The sequence below is a fragment of the Cynocephalus volans genome, chromosome 4, assembly GCF_027409185.1.
Source record: "Cynocephalus volans isolate mCynVol1 chromosome 4, mCynVol1.pri, whole genome shotgun sequence".
NCBI classification, from domain to species: Eukaryota; Metazoa; Chordata; class Mammalia; order Dermoptera; family Cynocephalidae; genus Cynocephalus; species Cynocephalus volans.
Genome location: NC_084463.1, coordinates 84,586,657 through 84,607,570, shown reverse-complemented (window position 1 = coordinate 84,607,570; position 20,914 = coordinate 84,586,657). Strand labels below are relative to the sequence as shown.

The window sequence follows — 20,914 nt, the reverse complement described above, 5'->3', positions numbered from 1 at the left end:
ATCAGGAATGAAGGGATTTAAATTGCCATGATGAAATGCAGATGATATAAAATCCTAGATCACAGTGAAGAAAGAGCAGAAATTATGAAAGAAGGGAAGGATGTGTATTCAAATGTCATATTAAAATATTGTCAGATGTTGAGGCTGGAATGAGAGTACGGGGAAGGATCCCAGAAACTCAGACATGAATTTGTCCTGTGGGTGTATAAAAACCAGTGCCCAGAAAAACCAGCACTAGGGATGGGCGTTTGAAGTGGGTTATTCATGGAAATTAGTAAGAGAGTTAATCCAATCAATGGTGAAGGTATGTCCTTCCGCTCTTCAGGTATTGACTGGATACTCCAAAAACCTAATCAGGGTGAGCCTTTAGGTAGCCTAATATAAAAGAGTTCTAAATGCAAGGTTTGTTCTCTTCAGAGGCCCTTGAATTTGGTTGAACTGTGGAAACCTGAGAAAGTTACAGCTGCCGTCCAGACAGCCCAGAGTACGTAGAACTCCTGTCAATTGGGTAGATTTTCTTGCAAGCACTGATCAGAACAATTATACATCGTTCAGGCGAGTACAGAATTCTGAGAAGAAGAATTCATGTGTCTTTCCCTTAATTTTTTTTAACCAAACTGTCAGAAGCCTAGTTAATAAAAATCATGTAATTGTTTTCAGTTTACTCTTGAGCTATAGAATTTTGGTCTCTATCATTGTTTTGAAATTAATGATTTTTTTTCCCCTTTATTTTATGTTCCTCGTATATACAAATTGTGAAATTCTGGAGGGGAAGGCCTAGCTATCTGTGGTTTTATTTTTGGCATGGGGCCTAAAATTAATTGTAAAATATTGTAGAATGTGAAAGGTGCTCTCATTTAGAACTTCAGGCTTCATTCTTGGTCTTTAAAGTGCCCAGTAACAATCCAGAAATTATTGATAGATGTGGAAAGGTGGCATTGCGGACCACACTTATGTACCAGAATTGAGAGGATTTTCTGCTGAACGATTCCTACACTGGTCTAGAAGTAGTAATCCTGATAACCTACTGTCATTTATTTTAAAAACACAATATATTAGACTTCCAAATGTGGATGACCTTTGAAAAGTACGTCTGACATGATTGTGGAGTATGTTGATCTGTTCTCAACAATGGTTACCCTTTACATTAAGGTTATTTAAATGCAAGAGTATTGAAAAAAAGGTTGTGTTCTAACCAAGATTGATGCAATACTAATCAATTATTTTGTACCAGGGTAGATGTTGTGAGGTTTTTAAATAAAATAAAATAAAGTATTGAAAGTGACTAGTTTGGGGCTGACCGGTTAGTTCAGTTGATTAGAGAGTGGTGTTGATAACACGAGGGCCCAGATTTCAATCCCTGTACTGCTCTGTCACCGTAATAAAATAATAATAATAATAGTAATAAAAAGTAACTCATTTTGCTCACTAATTTTGGTGAATGGTTTTTGGTTTTTTTTAAATTTTGGGGGTGTCTAATTTTAGACTGTCTGTGTATAGTCATTTTTCTCACATTCTGCCCACAGGTAATAAGAAGAGTATGTCTATGTATAAGTGCAGAAGACAAAATGCATGAAACACAGAGAACTGCTTCCTCCTGTCATCTCACACAGCACCTGCATATTTCTCCACAATGGTGATTTTTGGTTGATATTTTATTTGTTGGTGTATGTGAGCTTCTGATGAGAGAGAGATTGTTTTCTTCATCTTCACATGCCTGACAAAACAGTCCCAATTATACTGTATATAATTCTAAATAATATACTTGTTCTGATATTTCTTAATACAGAAAAGTGTTTATTGACTTTAAAAGGAGTGAGGAATTTAGTTATTTAACTCCTTAAACTCTCTCACACACACACACATACACACACACACACACACACACACACACACACTGTTTTCCTTTCTCTTATTTTCCCAAAACACTTACATCATGAGTTTTGGTTTAATTATTCTATCAATTATTGTTTCTCTGTAAAATGAAATCACAGCTAAGCCATAAGATGTACTGTTATTATATTTCTTTTTTATTAATTTTTCCAATTTTCGCTAAACCTGCCACCTCATCCTCAAACTCTCTGTACTAAAAATCTCTTCTCAGGATTTACATGCCCACCAGCTGATCCCTCCTGTTCATCTAGAGGTTGTTTTTTCCCTTTCAGGTTTGTGAGTGGAAACAGCTTCCCCCTATTTTTAGACTTGAGAGCCTTACCTTGATGGTTCTCCTAACCTTGGTGACAGCATTATTAGTAGTCCCTTCATTACATTATCTTGAACCACCTGAGTCTGTTTTCTGATTTTTTCTAACTCATAATTTTACAATCTCCTGTTGTTAATCAAATTTCTCACTTTTGTATTTCTAATATTATTTTGAAGTTTTTATTTTTGTTATGGTATTTTTAATTTACAAAATCTATCTTGCTCTCTGAATGTTCTTTTAAACAGTCTTCTGTTATTATTATTATTATTTTTAAACTATTCTACAACTTTGGAAAGTTATATAAATTCTTAGATTTTCTATTTTCATCATCTCTGTAATAGAATAATAGTAGTAAACCCACTTCATGGAATTGTGAGGAGAAAAATGAGATAGTAATTGTAAAACACTTGTGTATTATTTACATAGGGCTGCAATAATGAATTATCACAAATTGAGTAGCCTACAAGAGTAATTTATTCTTTCACAGTTCTGAAGGCCGGAAGTTGAAAAGCAAGGGTTAGCAGGGTTGGTTCCCTCTGGAGGCTCCGAGGGAAACTCCAGCCAGTGCCTCTCTCCTGCTTCAGGTGGCTGCTGCCAACCTGTGCCTTTCATTGTCTTGTGGAGGCATAACTCCACTGTGCCTCTGTTTCCACATGGTCTTCTCTGTGCCTTTGTCTCAAACCTTCCTCTTCTTTCTCTTATAAGAACACGAGGTATTGGATATAGGTCCCATTAAATCAAGAATGATTTCATCTGGAAATCATCAAGTTAATTACATCTGCAAAAACCCTATTTCTAAAAGGTCACATTCTCAGGTATCAGGGTTGGGACTTAGACATACACTTTAGGGAGACACTAGTCAACTGAGGAAAATTTGGAAAAATGTCTGGCTTGTAAAAGAGCCACATAACAAAAACATAACTCTATTTTCATTTCCATTGCTCTATACACATCATCATAACTTTTAGAATTGGAAAAATAGCAATTCTTCTTTTTTAGATTCATATTTCAAATATTATGCATCTGTTTTCCAATGTCAATTTATATAATTTACCTTTTTTTTGAGTTAGAATACATCTTATATTTATTTATTTATTATTTTTGGTAATCCTCGCTTAAAAATACTGCTGTTGGAGGTTTATGACAATTTCTTTTATCTAAATTATTTGAAAGTAAGTTGTGACCATAAATACAATGTATGGAATTATTTATTCATTCCTTTTTCTACTTTTTTATATGAATGTTACTTTTACTTATTACTGTCTTTCTGTTCTGTTAGTTTGTTTTTACTTTTAGTTTTCTGACATTGATGAAATAGGACTTTTTCTGATATTTGAAATTAATAAGTCAATAATTTTTAGTTTACTTTCATTTTGATCCTCCACTCTTGATTTATTTCAATTTTTTTTGCAAGACTTAATTATTTTTATTTATGTCTTCATTCATTAAGAAGAATTTTCCAAAAACATTTTTTACATTATGGGCTATGACTTATCCCCTATTCTATCTCAGATACGAACTTTAATTATTCTTTTAATCTTTTAGAATGTTTTTTTAAGTAATAAAAAATTACTAATTCCTGGGATGGTGGTTATCGCTTCCCAACCTTGCAGGAGAGAACAACACTGAAGGAAATCACTGAGAGATCACACACGGTCCCAACATCCCCTGCCACTACAGAAGGAGGAAAGTCATTCCCCTGAAAAAGAGTTGCTCTCCAGTCTTCCTTAATCCAAGAGGAGTTGGGAGGAGGAGTACACAGGGGACCATCACATGATAATGGGGCCGTGGTGGGTGTATGCTGGACCCTTAGCTGGCTCTTCAAACAGTGGAGAAGAAACAGATCCACATCTTGTCTGGGGGTGGAGTTCTGGTTGCCAGGCTCATTTCTTACCCTTGATGAGGCTGTCACCTCCCCAGGTGAAACTTTCATCCTGTGAGTTCAGCATGACCTTGTCAGCAGTGAGATAGGTGTGATTCTGTGATGTGGCGATCGTCTTGGAGATGTTCTGGGCTGTCTGGATCTTAAGAAGATCGATGTAGCCAGTGTTCTTGCTCAGTGCTTCTCCAAGCATTTTGGCGGCCTCAGCCTCTCCCTCGGCCTGCACGATCTTCTGCTGCTGTTCTTGCTTTGCTTTTTCTACAAAGAACTGGGCCCACCGGGCCTCCTGCTGGGCCACGTGTTTGGCTTCTACAACAGCTGTGTACTCTCGGCTAAAGCCTAGCTCGGTGATGGCTACATCATCCAGGATAAGGCTGAAGTCCTTGGCCCTCTCGGTCAGCTCCCATAGGATCAATAGGGATACCTGGGCACGTTGGGTGATCAGCTGTGAGGCATTGAACTTGGCCACCACACTCTTGAGCATTTCATTGACAATGGACAGCAACGCTCGCTCCTGGTAGTCTAGCCCTGAGCGCTGGTACATGCTGGGAAGCTCCTGGACATTGAGCCCAGACAGCATTTGCAGAGAGATGTTCACCATCTGCAGGTCTTTGGAGCCTGTAGGGGAGGAGATTTTCCTGCGTCTGGCCCGAATGTCCTAGATAATGGGGTACTAGAACCAGGAAATCCTAAAGTGAAGGCCCTCGGCCAGGATGGTGTCCTGCTGCAAGCACCAATCCCATTAAAGATGGCTCTGTGCCCACCTTTCGTGGTGAACACGGATTCGCGGTCACTACAGACCGCGGCGCCTGCCCATGCCCCGGGACCCGGTGGGCAGCCGTCCCTATAAGTCCTTCACGGTCTGGGCCATGTCTGATCCTGAGGCGGCCGCACAGCGCCAGAGGACAGGAGCAGGGTGTCGGCCCGCCTCTGCACCACTCCAGGTTACGGATCTCACATTTCACACGAGGGTTCGGCCAGTGGTGCTCGCGGGAGCTCTTTTAGAATATTTTAATCTATTATTTTCAGACACATGTATTAGTTATGTGATATTATTGTAATTAGGATCTTCAATCTTCCAGTAAATTTTTAGACGGCGTTCAAAACCTTTTAGACTCACTGAGAATTAAAAATAGTTCTCAAATCATCTTCTCTGATATTAAGAAGCTCATTCTCAGAAATTCCCCTTTCTTTTGAAGTCTGAAGTTTTCTTTGCCATCTCGTGCATTCTTTTTCTGAAGGTGCATGTTATATTTCTCTTGCTCCTGTGTCATTCACAAAATATATGGTATTATCTAATGTTTTATGCACTGTATTTGTATGCAAATTGGCATATGTGAGCCTTAGCTTAGAATAGGATATTCTGAAAAGACTATTAAAAGGGTCATGAGAATTTGGGAAGTGATCTGAGAAACATGCACAGAGATGTTACACTAGAAGAAAAATTTGATTAGAAAATAATAGCCGACAGATTTGTCCCATGTTCAAGTTCTTGTAAGTGCCAAGCATATGGGAGGGATTTTCTAGAGGAGGTAAAACTTCTCCTAAGACTTAAATGTGAGGAAGAATTAACCAGGTAGAATTGGAAACCTTTTATAATACTCATTAATTTTTTTCTAGAAAGGAGAAGCAGTATGGTTCACCAGAAAGCATTCATTCCAAAAAACTTTATCAATCAGTCATTTACTACAGATTTATGTGCCACCCATAAAGAGACCACAGGTGATGCATATGGTGAGGAGATCATTAACTTGTCTCATTCTAGTTCCAGCTCCTCATTTGCAACTTTAGTTGTGGGTATCTGGTCTGCAATTAGCAAGTGGCCATTATCAGGGCACTACGAAGTGAATATTCTTTCCCTTTTAGTCATTCTGTTTTCATTTTAATGTTTTGCTCTCAGTCTCCAGGGCTTTACTGTTATCTGAAGTTTCTTGACTGAGTGGCCTGGTGTTTGACTTCTTCAGTTCGCTTGAAGATAGGCTCTGGTGAAATTTGGCAAAAGGCAGACTGGAGTAGGGGGTTTTGGTGCATATTTTCAACATTTCAAATGTAGCATATGAAAGGAAAATATAAATTTCTATTTAGAAGTAGGCGATTCTTCATTTACTGTATATTGTTAATGGTAAATTAATGATAGAATGAGTATATTACAAGTGGGGTGTAATTTTTCTCATTCATACCATAAACAGTGAGTAACGTTTTTTTCTCTTTCTCCTCAGAAACATAGAATCACACATACTGCAGAAATTCCAGAAATAAATCATCTGCCGAATCTTGAGAGTGAAGTTTGAGCTCCTGCTGAGATATCTGAAGGACTAGGATTTAATAAGCAACCCGAAGACCGAGAAATGGTACTGCACAGAGGACAAGACTGCTGGTCCAATGAAGACATCCTGAGGCTACTGGAATCCATGGAGAATAATCTCCTGTCCAATAACAGTCATTTGTTTAAAACAACCCTATCACATCAAGACTGGGAAAAAGTAGCTTTTAAAGATTTTTCTGGAGAAATGTGTAAGCTCAAGTGGTTAGAGTTTTCTGTTAACTTGAAGTTCCATGCTTTGAAAGAATTAGTCCTGGAAGCTAAGGAGCACATTAAAAATACCTACAAAAGCAAAAACTGCAAGAAACATCCAGACTTCCCAAAGAAGCCCCTAACTGCAGATAACCGCTTTGTCAAGGAGAACTGGCCTCAGTACTCTCAAAGGAACCCTGAGCCGACCAACCGGGAGCTGAACAAGTTGCTGTCTGAGAAGTACAAGGAGCTCCCAAAGCAGATAAAGCAGAAATATGAGGATTTCCAAAAGGGGAAGCAAGAGTTTGAGGAAAAACTGGCTCAGTTCGGAAAAGACCACCCTGATCTAGTTGAGGACTCCAAGAAATCCGGTGTCCCCAAGAGGAGCCATATCAAAACCCAACAGAAGTTTCAGAGAAATGTGAAAGAAGTGAGGTCTCCTCCAGAAACTGATGAATTTTCCAAGAAGATGAAATTCCATGGAGAGCCCAGGAAGCCCCCTATGAATGGATACCACAAGTTTCACCAAGATTCATGGTCGAGTAGGGAGCTGCAACATTTGACCCTGAGAGAGCAGATGGTGGAGATTGGCAGACGCTGGCAGCACATCCCACGGGGCCTGAAGGAACATTACAGCAGCCAGGCTGAGGAGCTGCAGAAACAGTACAAGGTGGACCTGGATCTCTGGCTCAAGAGTCTGTCTCCCGAGGAATATGCTGCGTACAAAGAGGCAACCTATACTAAGTGTAAGAACAGGCCCACGACAGGAGGCCCAAACCCCAAGTTTAGACGAACAGATCTGCAGTCCTTACCAGCAAAGAGTCTTCAGGAAGGACTTGGAAAGGAGCAGGGACTGGAGGTTCAAGGGACAGAATCAACAGAGAATTTTCAAGTCAATTATCATCCCTCATGGGGATCAGAAGAGAATAAGAAGGAAGACGGGGATGAGGACGATGGCAGTGGAGATGAAGATGAAGAGGATGAATCTGAGGGCAGTGGCTCCAGCTCATCTTCCTCAGGGGACTCCTCAGATTCAGACTCCACCTGAGCTTTGTTCATACACTAAGGGTTGAACAGGGAACTTTCCAGCAAAAGTTCAGGGCATCCGTGTTAAGGGGAGAGAACTCTTCTGCTCCTTTTTACTTCCTTGCTTCATTCCTTCCCTCTTCTCTTCCTCAGTATAACATAGGACAAGGTGGGAAGAAGGCAACTTGGAGCAATACTCTCTATATCGGGTCCATAAACCTGGGAGGTGAGAACCTACGTGGAGAATGAATATAACTATGAGTCAGTTGCCCCCCGCCCCATCCCTCCAATACCACCCCTGGAGGAACTTTATGCAGTTAAGGCTCTCAGAATAAACAAAGAGATGCTTGGGCTGTGGGGGACACCCTGGATTAGACTGAATATTCTTGAAGTGAGAAATTTTAGTTTGCTCATTTTTATCCTGCCAGAGGTGGTAGGGGTCACCCATGAGTCTGTGACCCGTCCCTTCTTTGTGGACTGTCCCTCAGGGCTCTGCACTAAATCCAGAGTGGGGAGTATTTGATTAGAGGTAAGGTAGGTGCCTTAAGAAAATTGTCATACACCTGGTATCTCTCTCTCCACTTCTTGAAGTCAGTAGTCGGCCATTCCCACACCTGGAAGTGGGCAGAGTCATAGAAGCAGCAATACTTTTATATGTATGTTTTAGTGCTCAATGAGACAGTTCTTACTAATCAAAAAAATGTAAAGTAAAAAAACCCAAAAAACCTTACATATAACGTTTAAGTGAGGTTCTGCATAGGAGCAATGCATCATGGCTTTAGGCACTGGTTCTAAGTGAAGTTTGCATTTATTCTGGGCAGAAGCTCCAAATCCTTCCTGCTTCTACAGATGTAAATAAATGTCATCTTTAGCATTCAGGATAAACAGAGAGATACATAGAAATGTACAGATGTAGATAGATATTCTGTTACAGTATCTGGTCTGTCTAAATTCATGCACCAGTATCATTGATTTAGTTATTTTGGTTTTCCTGTATGTTTGAAAATCTACTGAAGGCTACTGCATTCTCATGAGACTTTTCTGTCTGAAAATGCCTAGCTATTGTTATATTTTTTTCTCAAGAATATTAGCATTACATGAGTAGTTGTATCCTTTTGATATGAACACCATTAAGGATTGAGTGTTTATTTTGCTCCTACATATTTTATTGAGCTATGATTTATAGGAGTTTTCCTAGGTAAACAATAAGTTTTGGAAAATAATAGCAATATTCACAATTTTTATACCTCTATTTCTTTCTCTTTCTAAATGTGTCAAATGGAATATCCAGAACTATGTTAGCTAATAACAGTGATATGTTCGTGTCTTGCTTCTGACTTTGAAGCTGATGCTTTTAGGATTTGTAACCATGGAAATGAGGCTGACATATGCATTTGAAAAAAATTACAGCATATTAAGAAGATGCCTATTTATTTATATTATTAATTGGCTTTAAGAGTCATATTTGTATATTATTTTTTATCAAATCCCTGTTACCATATATCAATGTAATTTTTCCTTTGTATGTTAGTTAGGGTTCTCCAGAGAAACAGAAAGAACACAGAGGAAGAGAGAGAGAGATTTATTATGAACAATTGGCTCACAAAGTTATGGGATTGATAAGTTCCATAATCTGGTGTCTGCCACCTGGATACCTGAGAAAGTTATTAGTGTAATTTGGTATGAGTCTGAAGGCCTGAGAACTAGCGGACTGATAGTATAAATCTCAGTCCAAGGGCAGGAGAAAATAAGATGAAATGTTCCAGCTGAAGCAGTGAGGCAGGAAAGAAAGAGGCAAACTCTTATCCTCTGCATTTTGTTCTGTATAGGCCCTCAAAAGGTTGTATGATTTACAACTCTGTTGGGGAGGACAATCTATTGAGTCCACCAATTCAAACTAACACATGAAATTAACCATCACACTTAGTTATGTTAATAGAAAGAATAACTGAGCTAAAGAATTACCTAATACTGAGCCCTTGTCACTTTTCAGAAATAAACGTACGTGGCTATGCTGTATTGAAAATATGACTAAAGTTTATGCAATTCCTTCAACCATTCTTATGTCAGATATGTTATACTTGTGCAGCGCTTCTGAATATATTTAGAAAATTTGTTACCCCTAAGTTTTCACATTGCGTAGTCTAGGTTTGCATTGTTCATTTTCCTCCAGACTAATAAGACTTTAGAGGTACAGGAAACAGAACACTATATATTTAAAGTCCAAGGAATTCTCTCACTTTCTTCCCTAGAAAATTGAAAGAAAACATAGATGGGGGAAAGCAACTAAAGGGGGAAATCAGTCACATTACTGTTCTAGACACACAGAATAAATTGGGTTAATATTTACTCTCTTTAACGTTGCAGAAAATTGGAGAAAAATTGAATGGTAAATATAGAAGGGGTTAACTACATTCTGTAATGTGCATGGTATCATGAAAGACCAGAGCAAGGGTGGGTATTCCTTCTTAACTTGATGCTTGAGCTGAATATTCGAGGAGCTAATATGTCGAAGAGGAGAAATGAGATTTTCAGGTTAATTACTTTACGTATTTTTCACACTCATTAACTAGCTCTCACTCATCAGACTTTCCCTTTTTTTTTCTTGTATCATAAATTCCTGGTTTTCCAACATGGCCTTCTCAGTTTCCTTTGCTGCTTTCTCTTTCATGAGGATCTGCTTATTCTCATCTTAGTCTATGCTCCTTTCCAGCATGAACTCATTATGTTCTGTGCTTTTATCTATCAATCTTATTAGAGATAATAAGTCCCAAATTGATATAAAGTCCAAATATATCCTCAAAAGTTTGGGTCGCAAAGTGATATCTCATTGACATTTTCATCACAATTTTGCTCTGGAACAACAGTCTAAAAATGTCAGAAATTCAGTATTCATCTTACTTCCAAACATCTTACTTCCTTCCTTAAACATGCTCTCCTTTGGCAATGATCCCTCCAATCACCCAATTGCTCCTGTCTTTTTTATTTTACATTCATTGATGTTCCCTTGTTTCCTCCCCACCATCCCAGTGAAGGTGATCGACCCTCTCAACACACGATCATAAATGTGAGCCCCAAAAGGGATGACATGGGACCTTCCAAGCTCTAGTAAAATTTTAATAAATTTTCTTGATAATTAAGTTTTTATTAGCTTTGCTGGTGGCTAAACACAAAATAAGGAGAGAAGTTACATTAATGAAGGAGAAAATATAATTTAACAATTGACAGTTTAGAAATATTTAACAATTAAGAGAAAAAAATTTAATTTAACATATAAAGGTCTTTGAAAGTTTTATCCTAGCTCTGTGTATATGTGTGTATATATATATATATATATATATATATAAAATTATATCCATATTATGTATTTTATGAATATATATAGAGCAGACTCTTAAATATGTTTCCATGTTTTATTTTGTTACAACAATTTCTTATTAAAGCCTATTTTCAGTTTTTACCTAATAAACAGAAAAGGAACTAATGAACAAGGCAGTTTGGGCTCAAAAAAGGGCTAACATTTTTATTACCTTTAGAGTTTTATAGGCAGTTTCAGTGGTATGTTAAGTGTAAATATATGCTTTTTTTATAGCTTCTGGGGATTTAGCTATTTTTATATGAAGTCTAGTTGGCTGATGTGTTGAATTTATTTGAAAAACATTGTTGCAGGTTATGTCCTTTGTTTCCCTCCATTATATTAAATTTGCAAAACTAGCTTTAAAGACCTGATTCTTTTTACCTCAAGATCTGAAGATACCATAGTCACATTTGCCACTAGGAGGTAGTGAGTCCTGTGGCCCAGACTAGGTAGTGAGATGTACAGATTCAACTGGGGCTCTGCTTATGATTTTAAATAATGCATTTTTAAGTTAACTTTGCATCTACCTACTGTTTTCTAAGTCTTCTCCTCACTCGGTGGGATACAAAGATGAAAGTCTCAATTCTTCACTTGATGACACTCATAGTAAAAGGCAGTGTAACTTGAACAAAAAAACACAAATACTGAAATTGGAAAGATAGCATTAGTTAAAATAATTATCTCTTATGTGTTTTCTTATCTACATATTCATGCATTTAGAATAAAATTACAGCTAGATTTTATATAAATGAAGATTAGACTTAATGGTTATAAGTGTCTAACAGCAGATTCACAAAAAATGTGAGGTTGATTTCTATCTCCCTTTTTTTCTCAATTTCATCCATCACCCATATTTCCCCTTTACTTAATATCAAGAAAAGCAACCTTTAGGTGATATATATTATATAACAAGTTGAATTACATTAACACAAATGAAAATACAATTAATGATTTTTTTTTTTTTTGCAGTCCACATGCCACAAAGACTACAATCTGCTAGAATTTGGTCTCAATTTTGACCTAAACTATCAATTCAAATATTTTTTTTTCAATAGTGCTGTTGTAGTATATATTTGTACATGCTAATGGTGGGAGACCCTCAGCTACAATGTCAATTGATAGAAATGCAGTACATTTTTAAAAATGTAAAAACTTTTCTGAAAGGCCACTAAAGCAGCATTTGTTTTTTGATAAAAATAGTGATCAGTAGAAGAGGTTTTAGAAGTGATGTCCAGACAGAGGGAATAGAATACCCCAAAATTAAAGTAAAGAAGCATGTGATGCCTTTGGAGAAATACTTCTATTATTTATTTGTCCTGGTCTTCTCTTACACGTAACTCATAGAAACTGCTAAAAGCATTAAAAACATTGAGATCTGGGTCGGAGGCAATTTTTGTTTATATATTTCTAAAAGTTACACTCGAGAATTCTGGAAAGTAGAAAGGTGCAGTATGTTTTAGAGTACTCCCAAATATATAAATAAAAAGAAAGATAAATTAGAATAACAATCAAAACCCATGAACACTATCTACAACAAAACTGAGTAACAAAGTACCCCCAAACCCCAAAACACAAGCAGGCATAGAAAAACTGGGGACAACTACAAGATCCACGAGGTGTGAGAATCCATCCAGGATAAAGCAGAGGGAGAGAACAGAATATTTAGTGGATTTGTGAACCCCAAAATTTAGCAGCAAGGATTCATTGGAAAGTGTGGAAGGCCAAATTATAAACAGCTGCAGAAACTGGGTAGGGTGGGGGTTTGCATAAGGTGTGCAGGGACTGGGACCATATGGTTTTTACAATTCTCATGCAATACTAGCCCAAAAGCCTTTCCAGGATTCAGCTCCACACTGAGGAGAATATACTGAAGTAAAATGTGTATTAAGCGAGGCCAGGACAATAAGATCAAAGGAAGAGAAGATCCCATAATATAAGTGGTGAGAAAAGCAGAACCAGCAGAACACAGAAAGTAAGGGAACGTATTATTGTACACCTTATGAAATCAACAGGCGATCTCTAGAGCCAGGAAAAGCTATCACGGCCAATCCTTAGCTTAGACAGGAAGAATAAATACTTTTTGCTTCATATTTAAGGAGAGTCTGGGGGGAAGAAACTACCTTTCCAAAAACAAAAGACCTTAGTGGCTGTTCAGAAAGTGACCTCTAGAATTCCTAGAACGTTAGTGTTGGGGCTTCAGTGAGCCTGCCGCCTGCATCCCCAACCCTGAGAGAAGTGCCTCTGAGGGGTTCTCTCTAGCAAACTGTTCTGCAGATCCACAGCTCCTCAGTCTCATAGCATTCCCCTCACTGGCTCCAGCTCCAACAGCCTGGTCACCTCAAGCTCTTCCTGACGGTCAATTGCTGCAGTGTTTCCTGATCCTCGCCTCAAACCTCCACTCTTTGTTTCTCCAAGATTCTAAGAGGTTTTTGTTTGTTTGTTTGTTTGTTTTTTGCCTGTCCTTGTTCAATAATACCTTGTCCAATAATTCATTTTATTCATATATGTGTATATGTATGTATCTACCTATACCTATACTTATATGTATCTATGTATCTATCTGTATATACACATGCATATGAGAGAGACAGAGATGTGCACATCTGGAGGGCACAGCCTCCCTAATTATAGGCAGCTGCCACCTCCAGCTCTCACAGGCTGATTCCTTTTCTGCATGACACAATATCAATATGGAAACTACAAGGGGACTTCAGTATCTCATATGTAAATTCAAGTGGAAGTCTTTGGTTTTAAGAAATAAGTCATCCATCCTTGGGAGATGGAGGTTGGGAGTATGCACAAAAAGGGTTGAGGATTGATCTTAACTACTTATTATCAGTGGAGCAGTCGAAGTGAGGGGATATTTGAGGTGGTTGTCTTTCTCTGGTTGGAGTCCTTCCCTTTCTCTGTCATGTTAATAATGGTGGGGAATTTTGGCTACTGGGAACAGTTTCTATATGAAGTGGATAAATCATGAGCACTAAAGCTCTTGGGGATGAGGCGGGAAGAGCTGCAGGGACTGCAAGGAGGGACTGTGATGTCTTCAGGGATGAGACAGTCTCCTTCTGTGTTGTCCACAGCTCCAGGATAAAAAGAGAACTCTGTCTTCACTCTGCACACCTCCATTATATCTATGAAAAGGAGGTGGGTGGGTTAAAAATTAGTGATCTGAAAAGACTGTGTAATTTTCCCAAAGGTCAATTGAACCACCACAGAGACCTACACAAGAAGCTGCAGGACTCCTCCCTATACTCAGGGAGTCCCACTGTCCCCAGTGTCTGGGTTTCCCATTTAATCAGGGAAGTGCAAAGCCGGCAGTGGAGCTCACAGACTCCCTGAAACTTGCCTGGGTGAGAAAACAGCCTGCAGGGTCATGGTCCCTAAATCAGTGCTCCTTCCCCTAATACACAAAGATTTGAACTTGGCTGTAGATTTGGGCCAGGAAGGAACATGAACCACCACCTCCTCCTGTCCCAGGGCACCCAAGAAGGCAGCAGTGCCCAGGAGTCCACAGGGACTGAACCAAATGTTGTCCTTGAGGGCTCTCTGGTGCTAGTTCTCCCTAATGACTGGGATATGGGGATGCGATACTGGGGGGTGGGGGACAAGGGGTGTATACATCAGGCTGCTCGGGGGTGCGCAAAATGAAAAAGGGGAAAGCAAAGGCCTGTGTAGTGGCCAAGAGGGGAGAGGACCATGGCTCACATCTCAAGAGTTTGGGAGAAAATGAGGGATTAAAAAAAAACAGGAGCCCTAGAGCAAATGAGCTAGAGTGAGGGTGGGAGGAATTTGGGGAATAAAGAGGGGTCTCCAGCATTTCCCACCTCGGGGAGACCTGCACTGGTTCACTGCAACTTTCACAGCCAGAGGCAGTATAGAGGGTTAGAAATTTTAATTCTCATTTGATTTTTAAAATCAGTTTTTTAGGTAATGCATGTATGGGGCAAAAGCCCCCAGCTAGCTGAGCAACAGCCCTTCTAATCAACTCTAATCACTGTTTAAATATGGGATTGTATACTTTGAAGATTTTACAGCTAATAGGTGGTTGACATACTGATTCTGTTAGGAGATTTTAAAGAATTGCTGTAGGGAAAAATGTGAAAAAATGTCTGCCAAAGGCAAGTTTTTTGTTGGTGGAAACTTTAGAGACAATTGTACTTAGATTTAAATGATATTACTAGTTTCTATTGCTTAAGCTACACTTAGCCATAGATAATTTTTGTCACATTGCCCATGTATTTGTGTCCTTTTGAAATGATTGAATCAACTGAGTTTTCTTGTGAAACTTCCTTGTCTTTACAATAAAAACAGAAGCTAACGTTGAATCATGTCTGTACCCAGTCTTCCCCTTCTAACAGAGGAGTTGCTGAGGTGCAGTCCCTTCGGGCTTCTCAGTGCATTCATATTGCTTTGAGTAATCCTTTTTTGATTATCCATTACACAGTGAGAAGTGTAACAGGTGGGTCCCACCCCAGCCTGCCCAACTGGAGGAGGGGCCTTTCTTGGATGACTATGATGATGATATGTATGGTGAAGATGATGAGGATGATGATGATTGACTTGGAATCCCAAAATGTGCCTGGGATGGATCAAAAGATGTGAATTTAGTAAGGAGCCATACATAGGAGATCATGAGAGGAAACCCGATTGGGCATAACTCAAAAAGAGAATCCAAACCCACTCAGACCTCTGGAGTAGGCTTGCAATCCCAATAGTTGCCTTTATTCAAAATTTCTAAGACTTTTGTAAGAAAGGGCAGTGTGCTTCCTGCCATCCTCATCCCACTCCAGATAGTAAATTTCTCCTATAGTAATTCTACTCCTTAGATTTTACAGAAAAAAGTGCATCACCTTTGGAAGGATTTCCCCTCTTCCTGGTTCCATTGAACCATTGATTCCAGATACTGGGTTGATGATAGACTGCTGGGTTAGTAGATACACATATTAATATGTGAAACTCCTACAAAAACAGCACAGATATAATTTAAAAGAAAATCAATTTATCTTTTTTTTTTTTTTGGTGACCGGTAAGGGGATCGCAACCCTCCTGCGCTCAGCCAGGGAGCGCACCGGCCATCCCTATATAGGATTCGAACCCGCGGCCGGAGCGCCACTGCGCTCTCAGCGCTGCACTCTCCCGAGTGAGCCATGGGGTCGGCCCTCAATTTATCTTTGAAAATTCTAAATAGCCAGCTATCTAAAATAAAATCAAAAGCTTTCTGTTAAAACACTCACACATTACAACAAAAAACAACAAATGAACATAAAAGCATAAGAGACAAAGAGTCTAGACTTCTGAACTTGCATACAACTGGCTGCAATGCAGTAAATATCAATCAATCAATCTCAAGAATTTTATATTACGTAACAGGGGAAGCTTAGTTGGAGCCAAGGGGGTTTGCTCTCTCAGCAAGTTTTATCAGGCAGTGTGTCTCTGGCAACTTTTTTGATGCAAGCTCTCAAGCAAAAGGCAGGGAAAGAAAGAAAGATACAATACCCTTGAAATTTTATGCCTTAATACTCCTCAAGCTTTTGTTTTCCTTCCTGCTGCTAGAGACTTAGCTGAGACTCTGTTGATTCTCATCTCTGTTATTACAAGAGCCTCTAAACTTGTCATACCTTTATTATGGTAATCAGCTGATCCATCTTTCAAAAGTTGGCCAAAAGAGAAATTCATCTAAAAATAATCATATTATTTTTTATACTAAAAATCCTTCAAAGGGTTTCCAAATCTGATATCATAAATTCTCAGTTCCGTAGCTCATTATATGACCATTTTCATGACTGGGTCTCTGGTGACTTTCTAGTCCTCATCTGTTACCATTTCCTATTGTCTGATTAATTTTTGAGCAAAAGAGAGCTATCTCTGGCGTTAACACTCATTTTAGTGGCTTGCTGCTTACTGACTCCCCTGTTATGCTGTATCTGATTTAAATCTCATTTATTTCTGATTTAAATCTTATTTCAGGAATCACTTCCTGAAAAATTTATCTTGATCATCTGCATTAAGCTATCCTTTTCCTATGTTTTTGTAGTGTCTTGAATGTTATAGCACGTAACACAGATCAGGGTCTGATGTAAATACCTGTGTTCAATTAAACATATTAACTCAATCAACTTTCTTGTTGATCTGTGTCTTAGTCAGTTCAGACTGCTATAACAAATATATCAAAGTTTAGATGGCTTAAACTACAAACTTTTATTTCTCACAGTTCTGGAGGCTGGAAAGTCCAAGGTACAAGTGCTAGCAGATCGAGTGTCTGCTGAGGGATGTATTCCTGGTTTGCAGATGGCCATCTTCTTGTATCTTCACATGGTAGAAAGCAGAGAAAGAAAGCAAACTCTCTCATATCTTCTCTTAAGGGCATTAATCCCATTCACGAGGGCTCCACTCTCCAGACTTCCAAATACCCCATCTCCAAATACAATCACTTTAGGGATTAGCCTTCAACATATAAATTTGGGGGGAGGGGGAAGGGACCTAAATATCAGCCCATGGAAATAGCCTGTGTGCTTTTATTTATTCATTTCCAAAATGTTTTAATTCCTAGTATGTGCTTTGTACAATGCTAAACAATATGAATACAATTGTGGACAGGTAAAGCTCATCCATGAAGTGAAGTCTACAATCTACTGAGGACAGCAGATGCTGAACAAGGTCTCTGACTGTGAGGAGTGTTGAAAAAAGCAGTACCAGACACTATGAGAGCAAATAATAAAGGAGCTCAAACTAGTATTACAGTCAATTAATGGCACTAAAGATAATAAATCTGAAACACCAGCTTTAACTAATGTTACCATCAAATTAAGTGAACTAAAATTGGTGTATATTCTTAAACAATAGTCTTTTCTTTCTTTTTTTAAATTATCCCAACCACTGGTTTAAATGAGATTGCCAGGAACAAATGAAAGCTATAAAGTTTACTCTGCTTACACGATAACAATTTAGCCTGCCAGAGTTATAGATAGATCACTTCAGTTCACTCACTACACTTCTCAACCATAGTCTCTAAACCCTGAAGGCTGACCTATTATGATTATATCATTAGATTTCCTTTTATCTCTGACTTATAATTGTGATAGATGTTTGGAGAACCCCAGAGAGAGAGACAGGTGGGATAAAGGAGTAAAAGGCCAGGCTATTTTCCTTGATTATTCTCTGTAAAGTAACTTGGGTAGGTAAGTTTCCCTTAAGAGAAGGTCACAATTCCTATTAAGGGGACTAATTTATTTGACTCTCTTTCTAAGTTTCAGAAACCTCTCCATCCATTTTTCCTTTTGTGCTTAGAGGAAATAACAGCTACACAGGTGCTGACATTGCTTCCTGCACTACTCCTTGGATTTTCTGTGTACAACACTTACACCTAGTCCAGAACATGGGTTACAGTTGTGAGAAGAGGCTGCAATGACATGCAGCTTTAAAGCACTCACAGTTAGCTTGGTGGACGTCAAGAAAGATGAGAGATTCTCTCTACCATCCTCGTTTCACTGCACTGTTATGAGGTAGAGGGGTGGCATTCAGGTGTTTTTTAAAAATCCAACTTTGGTAATCCACTGATAGAGAAGAAGACACCGACTTGAATGTATGAGAAGAAGTGAGGAGAGGGCTTTTGATTTCTGAATTCAGAGAATGAAGTGAAAAAAAAAATCCATGGTTGTTCACAGATTATCTCTGTGCTAAGATAATGCTTTGAAACTTATCACCTATGCCACTGTTTTGTAACTGCTTGTTTGTTTATTTCTGTAGAGGAAAGTGTTCCACCTGGTTCTTTTTTTTTTTTTTTTTTTTTTTTTTTTGCAGCCTGCCTGGCATATACTATGTGTTTAAGATCCAGTTTTAATTCATGAATGAGAGAAATCAATAGTAGGAGATAGGCAGAACATCAGCTGAAAGGAAATGTGCTTCATTGGTTCTAGGTAAGCCATTAAATATAAATCAACATTTATAATTGGGCATTTAAAAAACCCAGAACATGGGGTCAATTCCAGGCTTTTATCTATATTTGGGATAAGACAATAAAGGAACTATTTAACCCATATTAGCTTCAAGTTGCTCGTATATAAAGCTGAGACAGTATCGTAATTTGTAGGTTTTCTGTGAGGATTAAGAGCAATGTGTGTGTATTAGTCTGTTTTTGTTGCTTACAACAAAATACAGGGAACTGGGTAATTCATAAGAAAATGAAATTCATTGCTTACAGTTTCAGAGGCTAGAAAGTCCAAAGTCCAGGGAACACATCTGGTGAAGGTTTTCTTTGGTGATGACTTCAGTGACAGCAGGGTGTCACATTGCGAAATGGCAGAGAGCAGAGAGACCAATCACCTCGTTCACCTTCCCAGAACCACGCTACTGACCACCATTTTTAATCCATTCACTACTGCATGGTCCTACAATCCAATCATCTCTTCAAGGCTCCATCTTTCAATTACCATAATAGGATTCCCCACCCTCTTAACAGTCACAGTGGGGCCAAATTTCTAATACACAAAACTTGGGGGACACCATTCACGCTTCAGTGAGTTTGGGGAGGATATAATTGTCCACTACATTCTGCCCCTGGCCCCTCAAAACTCATGTCTTTTTCACATCCAAATACAGTAATTTCATCCCCAAAGTCTTAACTCGTTTCAACTCAAAAGTCCAAAGTTCTAAGTCCCATCTGTGAAATCAATAAAAGTCATCTACTTCCAAGATACAATGGTGGGACAAACATAGGCTACATATTCCCATTTCAAAAGGGAGAAATAGTCCAAAAGAATGGTGTAATAGATCCCAAACAAGTCCAAAACCCAGAAAGGCAAGCATTAAATCTCAAAGCTGGCAAATTATGTACCTTGACTCCAAGTTGGCATCCTCCACACCTTGGTGGGGGGATTGGGTCCCAAGTCCTCAGGCAGCTCTACTCTTATGGCTTTCCTGTTCTCAGGCCACACTTCAGTTCTCCCAGGTTGGTGTTCCATTCTGGTAGCTCCACAAGTCTGTGATCTCCATGGCTGTCCCACTCCTGTGCTTGGTGAAGCATGGTGCTGATGGGTTTTCATTGCTGCAACTACAACCCCACATTTCCACTAGGCATTGCTCTAGTGAAGACTCTAGGTGGTGAATCTCCCCCTGCAACAGGTCTCTTCTTGGGTCCCCAGGGATTTCCATACATGCTTTGAAATTGGGGTGGAGGTTCTCAAGCCTTTAGAGCTCAGGCATTCTGTGAGCCTATAGACCTAACATCACATGGACACTGCCAAGGCTTCCAGCTTGTATTTTACAAAGCTGCAGGTCCAGCCACACCTGGGACCAATTTAGCCATAGCTGGAGCAGCCAAAGCAGCTGGGGTATTTGTGTGGTGAGCAGCATCCCGAGGTGGCCCTGGGCAGCAAGCTTGTGGAGGGTGCCTCAGGCCTGTTCCCTGAGACCATTCTGTCTCCCTAGGTCTCTGGGCTGCAAATGGAAGGTTTGGCCCCAGAGGCTTCTGAAATGCCTTCAGGGCCTTTTTCTCCTTCTCTTGATAATCCCTTTCTTTTGTACTCATCTTCTTCGCCACCATTGCATTTTTCTTCTGAAAATGCTCTCTGCTTCTCTACCACATGGCCAGGCTGCAGATTTTCCAAATCTTTAGACTCTCTTTTCCTTCTGAGTTCTGGCTTTATGTTATGCCTTTGCCACCATAACTCAGAATAGGCTATAAAAAGTAACCATGCAGTTTCCAGAATGTTTTGCTCCTTAGAAATTGCTTTCACCAATACTCTGGTTCATAATTCTTGAGTTCCAACTTCCACAAAGTCATAGGACAAGAACACAATTCAGCCAAGTTCCTTGCCAGTTCATAGCAAAGTTGATCTTTGCCCCAGTTTCCAATAAATTCCTTCTTATTTCTATCTGAGACCTCCTTAGAATGGTCTTTACAGTCCAAAGTTCCATAAACATTCTGGTCAC

At 39.1% G+C, this 20,914-nt stretch overlaps 1 protein-coding gene and 1 pseudogene across 1 annotated transcript; one reads left to right on the top strand and one right to left on the bottom strand.

The window, feature by feature from the left end:
* Positions 1-4,024: 4,024 nt before the first annotated feature.
* Positions 4,025-4,956, bottom strand: LOC134377019 (prohibitin-2-like; annotated as a pseudogene).
* Positions 4,957-6,433: 1,477 nt separating this feature from the next.
* Positions 6,434-7,648, top strand: LOC134376242 (upstream-binding factor 1-like protein 1). The gene has a single exon (XM_063094862.1). The coding sequence runs from the start codon at positions 6,434-6,436 to the stop codon at positions 7,646-7,648; it is 1,215 nt and encodes a 404-aa protein (XP_062950932.1).
* The last annotated feature ends 13,266 nt before the right edge of the window (positions 7,649-20,914 follow it).

Coding starts and splice junctions, on each gene's coding strand:
- LOC134376242 (XM_063094862.1), top strand. CDS start 6,434: ATGGTACTGCACAGAGGACAAGACTGCTGGTCCAATGAAGACATCCTG.